The sequence below is a fragment of the Heliangelus exortis genome, chromosome 30 (genome assembly GCF_036169615.1).
Source record: "Heliangelus exortis chromosome 30, bHelExo1.hap1, whole genome shotgun sequence".
NCBI lineage: Eukaryota > Metazoa > Chordata > Aves > Apodiformes > Trochilidae > Heliangelus > Heliangelus exortis.
In genome coordinates this window covers 4,256,475-4,266,988 of record NC_092451.1, presented here as the reverse complement: position 1 = coordinate 4,266,988, position 10,514 = coordinate 4,256,475, and the positions used below count along the sequence as shown (strand labels likewise).

The window sequence follows — 10,514 nt, the reverse complement described above, 5'->3', positions numbered from 1 at the left end:
CAAGAGTTTTAACTCTGCAGGCTTCTTATCATACTTGCTTCACAGAACAGTTTAACAGAAAAAGGTCAAGAGAAAGTTCTAATTTTACATTTTTGAAATTCCTTCTCTCATCATCTAGTTATTCTGCAGAGCTTTGGTATTCATGTGGGTGTTAAACTCCAGGGAAGTCTCTGAGCAGCTTCAGTGACACTGACAAAAGCAAGACTCCTGAACAGAACTTTACAGAAATCTCCAAACTTGTTCCTCTTCCTTTGTCAGCTATGTCCAAAGTGGACTCTTTCTGGAATACCATTCTTTAACTTACTGAGAACTTCAAGTAAGTAATCCACGGTAGTAAAAGAACAAAGTTTTTGTGAACAATTACTAAATGTATCTCGTCCTTGGTTTTTAGAGCTATGGATTCTTAATCTTGAGTGATGGGTTGGAAAAAGAGAAGTTTTGTTCACCAGAAATTGTTTTGTTGACAATTTTGACTGATAGCTTCAAATTATTTAACTGACCACTGCACTATTATGCAGAGACAGAACATTTTCTGGCACTGTTAGTTGATGTCTCAGCATGACATGGTAATTACAAAGCCAACAGCTTGTAACAGTATCAAGTAGATATGAGGAAAAATTAGACATGCATGTCTAATATTTGTTCTGTTTATTTTATGTAAGGGTTGGGATCAAAAAGGGAAAGCAAGTTTTACATAACAGTAGAAGAGATTGATTCAGTTAAAAATACTGTTTATGTGTGGCCTTAGAAGTTCAACGATTAAAATGTATTACATTTCAGTTTATGTAACTTGATGGCTGGAACTATACTGGATAAATCAGGGTTGTCAGCAGCCTCTCTCATTTATGTCTGCCATGTGACTGAATATCAAATTTTGTCTTTTCTACCTTTTTTTTTTTTTGAGGAAAACTCCATAAAACTCATTCATTTTCACTTCAATTGCAGCATAAATTCCAAAATGGTCTGGTCCTCTTAGTCTGGCTTGTGCAACTATTTTTTTTTTTTAGGATGTTGAGGATACTTATGTATTGGTTTGCATTACCACAGAATTTGATCAAATGCTGTTAATAGCTCACTTCACAAGACAACTGTTCATTTCTCCTTACCTAAAAAAAGTCTTGTATATAGCCAAGACCAAACTGAAGGATTAATTGTCCTCCAAATGCAACCAGCATACAAAAAATGTGACTTTATCCTGGCAACTTTAAAAAAATAAATAACAATGGAGGGGAAAATAAGAGACCATACATAATAGCTCTATGCAAGTATCTTTACAGGCAGGAAACTTACCTCATTGATACACAGACTTTATTCTTATTATCTGTCACATCAGCTAGAGACCATTTTAGTAGCAGGATAGGCATACAGAGACTACTCTCCCTCAGGTACTATTTATATTCTTTTAACACTTGTGATGCTCCACATTAGGAAAATACATTTTAATTGGAGAGATTTTAATCAATAAAAACTTTTTAGACTCTAATGCTGCTAGTTCTACCATTCTTGTGTTGTGATCATCTCCTTCACGGGTGTTTAACACTAGTAAGCTATGCATAAACACTCCTCTACCTGAAGGAACCCACCCCCTCTGGTAATTCTTCACTTTTAATTAACAAACCCTCCCCCCCGTTTAGGCTTGTAGCTTGGGGGAGTCTGTAATGTGCTTTAAATCACACTGCACAGCTCCCCAGTTTTTCTCAGAGCATCCTGGTGGATGGGGGTGTCTCGTGAAGCGTGGATGGCAGCTTATCTCATTGAGAGCATGGAACAAGCCCCTCACAGTCCCTGGTGTTAAAGGGCTCGACTTATCTGGAATGAGTGGCAGAGTGCTCTGGCTCAGCTCTCAGTGTATGGCACCCAAGGACATTGCTTAATGTGCTGCTGTCAAACACCTCCCACTGTGCTCAGGGCAAATTTCTGAATCAGGGAGCTTCTCTAGGTGAAAACAGGCTCTGCTTCCTATCACAGGGGATGGAAAAGGTTATTGGGTACCAGTGTTGGCTCAAGCCTTAATGTCCTTATGTCTCCATTTAAACATATTTTAAAATGCTTAGCAATTGTCAGGTGGCTATGTGTACAATGGTGCCAGCAGGAGAAAGGGAAACTCCCCAGCAGCTGGCATGGTGACTATCAGGGTAAGTATGGGAAGGGTGGATGGACTGGGTCCTACCTGGGAAGTGCCAGAAGGGATTTACAGCCTGCAAACAGATAAAAGCCTTAGCTACTTTTATAGGCTGGGCTGCCTGGAAGCTATCTGAATTACAAGAACCTCCTCAGAAAAACTTGTTGCACTGCTTTACCCCTCTGCCCTCCTTTATGTCCCACATCAGCTCCCGTGCTAGCACCAGCAACTACAAAGTGATTTTTGAAAGGACACTTTCTCCACTCTGAACACAGCCACAGAAGGGTCTACTTTATGTTAAATTCACTCCTCTACCCAACAAGAAATGGGCTCCATTCAATAGGTCTGAATCACTTCCTCTCATTATACACACTCTCAGAAAATTAAATAAAATGGGAACTGCCAAATCACATGAGTCTGCCTGCCTCTTACTGCACTGAGAGAAAGAGCAAAAAAAAGCATCTGTAGAATAGGAAGAGAGATGCTAAAACCAGCAGAAGATGTGACCATGACAAGTGCTAAGAGCAGCAGGACCTGCCTCGAGAGGGACAGAGACATGGCTACAAAACTCCTGCCAGACTGCCAGCCCCAAAATACCCCAAACCAAACTATGAGCCAAAAGCACATCTCTGGGTTATTCAGAACAGGGGTAGGAGCTCAGCTAAGCAGCACGGGGCAGGGGCAGATGAGGCTGGCTACATCTCACTTGGTGGCAACAAGGTTGTGATAGGGAAAGGGAGATAAGAAGAATGCAGAAGTGTTGGGGCTTCCCCCGTACCTGTGCTCATGGCCAGTGTGTGCCTGGCCTTTGGCAGATTTATCTTTCATCTGTAGCTGCATCGCCTTCCTGAAAGAGAAAAGATTTCACTCCTTCATGTAAGATCTTATGAATCTTTGCTACTTACGTTTTAGTACAATTTGAAATCTGACTAATAAACCTGGAGCAAATGCAATGCCTCATTAGATAATGGAAGATATACACACCTGTTAAAGAGGAAAAAAAAAGACAAAAATTAAGGGATCAAAAAGAGTTCAGTTAATCACCAAATGGGAGATAATTACAATGAAAAACAAACATTCCTGGTTTGGAAATCTGAAAAAATTTTCTGCATCCTGATTCAGCTTTTTCTTCATGGGCAACAGGTCTCAGATTGACAGGAATTAATTTTATTTTAGTTCTGAGGTGGGGTTTGCTCCTAATCAGTGTTTTTACCAGCCTAAAACAGCAAGATCTCATTTAATAACAACGCTAGATTCTGACTGCACCAAGAGAAAGGCAACAGTTGGGTTACTGAAACCACCTAGTGGTCAATCCAGATTACAAACGGTTCTCAGCTCAAGTAGGAAGCAAACAAATACCACCAGAACTGGAATACATGCAGCAGAAAAGATGGTATGTCTCACTGGTCAAGACATTAACTTATTTTAAACAAGTAACTGTGCAAAACCCAGTTCACCTTCTCTCAGACAATTATTTAAAATCTGACTATTTAAGATGAGGCACCTTGATTCAAACCCAGCATGTACTTAACTTTTAGAGGAAAGCATCATCTTTTCTTCTTGCACATGGATCTTGCCATGTTCAGTGGAGTGGGTTCAGTGGTAAAAAGAGCTTGGATTAACATGCAGCACAGGTGCCTAGATAAATTGGTGTCCTTGGCAGTGAGGAACCACAGAGGCTTCCTGCCCACTGATATGCATAAGGATCAAGAAAGGTTAATTGCAGTGGAGCTGGAGATGGGACTGAAATGTGTGCTAAATTCTGCCCTCCCCAAATGCTTGACATATTTCAGCTGCCTGTCAGTGTGCATCCAACCACCATTGCCTGGATTCCAGGCATGCCTTCAGACACCTTCCAGGCTTTTTTAAAAAGCTGGGAGCAAATAATCATTATTCTGATTACCCAGCCTAGGATATGCTGGTTTAATTTAAAAAGCTGTTGTCACACATGCACACAGATACACACTCAGGCACACCCAGACACTCTCAATGTGCTCTCTTCCACATAAATCAAATTCCCCACCTTTTATAGAACAAGCTGAGAAGCTAGATAAATGTAATAGCTGAGAAGCTATTACTTTAATGTAGAGCAGCTCTTGGAAAGATGAGGTAACTTTCAAGATAGTAAGAGTCACAATCCGATAGCTCTGTTCCTTTCTTTCTGCCAATATGTCTTTATGATCTAAGTTTGTGCCTTGACTCTTTTCTTCATTTCTGTGACAGATCTGGGTTCCAGTCCTGGTAGGATCAGCTCTCCTGATCTAGATATACCAGTTGCCTGTGCTCATTTCAGGGGGCTAATCTTAGGTTTAAGGCTAACAAACTTCACAGAAAATCCACCCTGCACATTAACTTCAGGCAACTATTAGGATAAGCAGCTCTGGTTTGTTGACTGAGAACACAACTCCCTCTCTCCCATTGCTCCTGAGAGTGGTTGCTGGCTGCAGTCCTCTGTGGGTCCCACCCGTGGAAATCAGTGGGAATTTTCCATCCCTTCCAGTAGGAAATCTCATGGATCACAATATATAAAGATCCTTACCAACAGATGACCCATAAACTACTGCTACCTAACCAGCTCTATGAAAGCAGATGCTTTGTATTATACAGAACACATATCTGAGTTGAGTGATAAATAAAAGGAAAGCTACATATCTCCTTCAGATCATAAACATTCAGCCCAGACCCTCTCCTGACAGGCTGTGCATTTAAAAACTGAAAACATTTTCAGACTACCATTATTTAAAGCAACAGATGGACTCTATCCTCAGGGACACTTTACCTGTTGTTGATGCTTTTTGCTTCCTTTGTCCTTCTCTGTAGTCTTGTAATAATATTCATCACCTTGCAAGATAAGAAAAGTAGACTGATTACAGTCCAAGACAGGTGGTGATAAAATATGTGATAAAATATGTGACAAAATACTGTTCTAATGAACAGCAGATGATTTGACCAGGAGTCTGATTTCATAATAACAAGTTGCAGACCTGAGACCAGTTTCTGGGGCTCCAAAAGAATGCCTTGTCCTCTGGAAGACTTTCAAGACTCCAGTAAGCATTTACTTTTCAGCCCCAAAATATACACTCCTTCCAAGGACTAATGGAAAGGACATGTGAATTAAACCACTCAATGAGATCTACCAGAAAAGCAGGCAGGCAGCACACCAACTTTGCCTCCTCATGGATTTTAATCAGCTTCTGACAAAAGATACACAGGGCACCCAGCAAGTGGTCACAGATCCTTTTAAACTAGCACTGTTAATTTTATCCTGGGTTACAGTTTTCTGGGACTGGGACAGTCTCCTCTATTCAGGTTTGAAAAATGCCCAGAATATGAAACTCTCTGACCCATTTCACCCATTCAAATTGAAGAATTCCAGTTTCTTTGTAAATGGTGGTTATGTAGATCTGCTCCCTCCCTTTATCCACCCATCCATCCGTTTTCTCCCCCCACCCAGCAATTGTACATGAGGTGAGTCAGCACCTGAAGAGGCTGGTGTTGATGCCAGAGGGAAGTTCTCCAATGGAAAAAACTCTTCTGTTACTGTTTTGTCATTGTCATGAAACATATACCAATGCCTACATAGATATATTATATATACACCAATCATTGGAACACATCAAATGAAAACTTCTCTCTTCTGTACCAAACCAGCAAGGGCACTTTCTTTCCATTCTACTTTCAGATGAAGAAAAGACAAAGCATTTTAATGACAGCTTTATCTTTATTGCTATATCATAGGTTTGTTGCACTGAGCAAGTAGTGGCAAGTTGAGTCTAACATGGAGTTTTGTTCCTGTTGGAGAGCATGGCAACCATCACAAATGCATGCAGAAACCCAAACTGTTTCCATGCAGAATTGCCAAGATCCAGACTATGCAGCTCTTTCACAGACATTAAGGCCCAAAATGCTTGGAATTCCTGCTCTGGCACAGCTGTGAAAATCTGGTTGTGCTAAAAGAAACAAACAAAAGAAGGTATCAGTGACAAGATCTCTCAATGCAGCAAGAAAAAGTCTGTTAAAACACACAAATTTCAATCCCCAATTGTGATCCTATTCGAGGCTCCTGTTGGTCTCAATGGATTTTGTGTAAAATTTCTCAAAGGAAGGAGATGTCTGTACAGCTTTAAATCACCTTTGTGCTCCTCTTTTCCCATAACCCTCATACAGTGGGTAGCACACTGCTACAGCAGATGCCTTTTAGGACCACTGTATCATCAGGGTATAAGTTGGGTCCAGCTGCCACACCATGGCTTCCTCTGACACCCAGCAAACCATTTTGGGGCAGTTGTTGCAGATATTTAGATGCCTAACAATGAAAATCAGCGTTTCACCACATTTTTCTAAAGCATCCTAGAGCCTTATCCTTTCAGACTTGACAGGTAGTTTACCTCTCCTCTCTAAAACAGGGTGTTGTGTTCCTGCTTCAAAGGTACTAGAATGTATGTAAACTCAGGATGAAAGGACAGAAAGGTGCTTATTGCTCTGTAACAGAAGCAGAATGTTCTCATCTTGTAACTTACGCTGAGCCTTTTCCAGCTGGTAGAGAGGCAGCCCTGAGCAGAGGTGTTCAATGGATTTACCGTAGAGAAGCCAATCCTTGAAATTCCCTAGCCTGGAATTGCCAGATTGAAACTGCACCCACACGTTGTTTGGAGAATATACTGTCCTCATTGTCTAAAAAGAAAATGTTAGACACAATCAGTAATGCAGCTTTGCTTTCATTCTACTAGAATAACCCTTGAGAAAATCCCAAAACGTAAAATCTCCTTCCTTTGCCTCACACAAAGCATCAGATGAAGAAGCAACAAGCTTTTATAGAAAACTAATTATTTTTTATCTGTTCAGAAATAAAAATACATATTAATTCTCTCAAACAGCAAAACTGAGCTCTAGTACTGGCATAATAAGCTACATCAATTGTTTTGCTGCAAATGCATTCCTGTCAGGCTGCCATAAAACAGGCCAGAACTCAAGTTCATCTCCAGACAATACTTCCACTCAGCTTCTTGAAAATGTTGCCTGAATAAGAAAGTCAAAGACAGGTCAAAGTAAATTTCTAAATTCTGTTCTGCAAACAAAATTATTTGTAGTTATGTCAAGCTCAAACTATCAGCATGAGAAGAGAAAAAAAAGGAAAAGCCTGTGGGATGTTACATTGAGATTATCTCAAAACCAGTCAAATTATATTACAGGGAACCTTTGCAGTTCTAGTCACAATGATAATCCACTGTCCTGTCAGATCTACTTCATCATTGCTGATGCAGTGAATGACATTCCTAAGAACATCCATTCTTAAAGGCAGGAAGGAGAGCTCCCAGCACACCACACAACTCTTGCACAGTCCCTTTGCTTGTTCACAGCTCACAGTTTCACTACAAAGTCACCTTTTTTTCAAAAGCCAGGCGTCCAAGTTCTTCCAGCTCTGGGATGAATTCCTTGTCTATTTTAATGATAAAGCAGGCATTTCGTATGAATAACCGTGTCGCAATATAACCCTGTGATAAAAAATATAATTAATAATGGCTACTACTACTATTAGTTGATTCTCTCTTTAGGACAATCTAGAAGAAAGATGAAGTGGCTACAGAAGCTACTGATGTGGAATGACTCTGCATTTACATTGTCACCTCTGGGAAATAGAAGCAGCCTTCCCACATAACATCTGTCCATGAGACTGGAAGTGTCTTTTCTGACAGATTTCTGCTGCACTTGCAGTACCTGAGTGCTGCAGACCCTTCTTGGCCCTGACCTCATTCAGGTCAGTGACGTTCTCCTCTCTGTCATGAGCTGCCACCAAAAGGATTCACTGCAAGTCTTTTAAGTTACACCATGTGAGGGGTGAAACAATGTGAGGAAAGGTGATGACAGCCTTCGAAGAGACAGTGCTTCAGGACAGTTTAGGTGTGAATACACTAAGATAATTTCTTAGCTTAAAAACTTCCTCAGAGACTAAGTTTAGGCAGACTCTTAGGTTTACTTACACGTGCGTAGTCAAAAATGGTGTCAGAGGAGTACACACCAGAGCGGACGTGGACATCAACGATGTGCTTGTCACTGTGGATGGTCATGGTTCCAGTGACATAGTTACTGCCAGGTTCTTGCAGGACAAAGGTCTTTGGTAAAAAGCACAAGATCAGTGTTCAACATCTAGCTTGTTTCAAAGGTGCAGTATAAACAAACGTTTTGTTCCAAATAAGCAAGTCTGATTGCTTTATGTAAATATTAAATTCCCTTAAAAAAAAACTTGGTAATCTCAGGAAGCCCTTGGGGTGGAGATTCAGGGGGAGAAAGAAGGGGACAACCCCTCACTGGAGGCTAAGGAGAATCAACATGGGGCACCCCAGCATTATGTGTGGCAGCAGAGACCAGCAGGAGACTGCAACAATCTCCAAAATCTGGATTGAGCAAAGGGGATGTGTGTGTGTGTCTGTCCCAGTTTCTTCTTACTAAGCACCAACACAGGTGTTGGTTTATATGATTAGTTCAGGCAAATGCTACAATAAGCATATGATGGGCTTTTTCTGTGCTATTCTTCCTGTTATCTTTGTCCTGTGCCCTGGGATCCAATAAATTTTAAATGAGCACAGGCAGTAGAAGGTTTTTCACTCTACTTACTTCCAGTGCAGAAGCCTGAGTCCAGAAGACTCCCAGCAAAAAAACAACTGCAGCCTGTAAAAGGAAAAAGCATTCTCACTCAACAGAAATATCAGGCAGTGCCATACAAAAACCCAATCCAGTTCATAGAATCATAGAATTGTTTTGGTTGGAAAAGACCTTTCAGATCATCAAGTCCAAAATTAACATTGCCAAGTCCACCACTCCAGTCCCTCAGCATCCCATCTACACAGCTTTTAAATCCTTCAGGGATGGGGACTCCTCCATTACCCTGGTCAGCCTGGGCCAGGGCCTGACAACCCTTTCAGACAGAAGTTTTATGAATTGAGGAAGGCAGCCGTAGCACTGGTTTGAAAAATTACCCACTTAACATGTATTAGTTGAAAAAAATTACAATTCCTCACTGTAAAGTTCCTCTTAGGTTCTTTTGCCTGTAACTGAAAATGCAGAATAACTTAAGCATCACATTTCTTGTATTTTTCAAAAGTCCCTCCTTGATGCCACATCACTTCTTCATTTGCCTCTACAACTGCAGTTATTAAATCATAACTAAATCACCCTTCTGCGTGGTAATCAAGTTCTGCACCCTTTGGTCAAATGATGCCCAAAGAGGGTTACTGTTCAAGCAAGAAATGCAAGCTTCCCATTGAACAATCCAAAGAAACAGAGACTTTATTAGTGCCAGTGCTGTATCACTTACTCAAGCATCACCTTCTCTATCCTTTTGTTTTTAAAAATAAGGAACTTTCTACAATATGAGTTCAATAAAAATGGATATACTCACAAATCCGTTCATTTTTCTTTCAGATAAGACCAACAGGCTGCAGAAAGTAAGAGTGCAAGAAAACCCCAGAGACCTTCAACATTTATATCTTGGTGCAGGTGTGGGAAACACTCGACAGAACTTTTTCTCATGACCTGAACAAGTCCTTATTTACATGCCACACCATAGTAAGCCTCATATCTAAATTTGGGGTTGGTACAGATAACCTGACCCTGATATGTTAGAGGCACTCACTAAGTCAGCTTTTGCAGAATCAGTCATTACAAATTACTTTTTTACTGGTTTAAACTTTAGAGGAATTCCCACTTTTGGTGGTTCCATTTAAAAAATATTTATCAGGCTATTGTCCAAAATTAAATGACATCAGGAATAACTCTGCTATTCATTCATCCAAACTGCACTTTATCTTCTGAAATATAATCCCTAACAGCCTGATAGTCTGCAGGAAAATCCTGGAAAGAAATAATTGTGCAAGGCATGTAGGCCATGGGCTGACTGATTTTTCAGACATTTTTACCATCTCTTAATGAATTCTCAACGAGAAGTGCTGACCACTTCTGATCAGTAACATATTCATTGAAATTAGTGATGGGATTAGGAATCACAACTGTGCTTCACAAGACAATTGAGGTAACTTCTAGCCTCCTCATCACACAAAGGAGTGACATGGAACTTCAGAGGATGTGTACTTTACAAAGTCAAAAAACAAAAGGAGCACAATGGGGATCCCTCCTTTAAAGCTATGACTGTTTTCTGTATTTTATGGAAATGTCAATGACTGCAGGGTGTTGCCATGGGAAGCATTCTCCTGTGACTACAATCTCACCTGGACTCCTGCTTCTCTGTGATTCCACATCAGCCAGTGTCAGAACCCTGATGAAACACACTCCTTTGTGTGTTCCTATTGGAAAGTCATAATTGAGGCCTGTTCCCTTCTAAACAAAAAAAGAACTCCACCTAACAGCCAACACATTTTTGTAAACTCAGTCATCA

General features: G+C 40.6%; 1 protein-coding gene across 1 annotated transcript; it reads right to left on the bottom strand.

Annotated features, from left to right (window-relative positions):
- Window positions 1-5,823: 5,823 nt before the first annotated feature.
- On the bottom strand, window positions 5,824-9,968 carry GKN2 (gastrokine 2). Its single transcript, XM_071729091.1, has 6 exons — window positions 9,522-9,968; window positions 8,738-8,791; window positions 8,104-8,235; window positions 7,507-7,617; window positions 6,643-6,796; window positions 5,824-6,072 (listed from the first exon to the last, which is right to left on the bottom strand). The coding sequence occupies exons 1-6, from the start codon at window positions 9,531-9,533 to the stop codon at window positions 5,993-5,995; spliced, it is 543 nt and encodes a 180-aa protein (XP_071585192.1). The 5' UTR covers window positions 9,534-9,968; the 3' UTR covers window positions 5,824-5,992.
- Window positions 9,969-10,514: the final 546 nt, after the last annotated feature.

What these genes read in the sequence shown, in the direction of transcription:
- GKN2 (XM_071729091.1), bottom strand. An exon ending in CTCAGGCTTCTGCACTGGAA is followed by an intron (nt 8,236 to 8,737) that starts GTAAGTAGAGTG and finishes TTTTTACCAAAG; the next exon opens with ACCTTTGTCCTGCAAGAACC. An exon ending in CCATTTTTGACTACGCACGT is followed by an intron (nt 7,618 to 8,103) that starts GTAAGTAAACCT and finishes TTTTTATCACAG; the next exon opens with GGTTATATTGCGACACGGTT.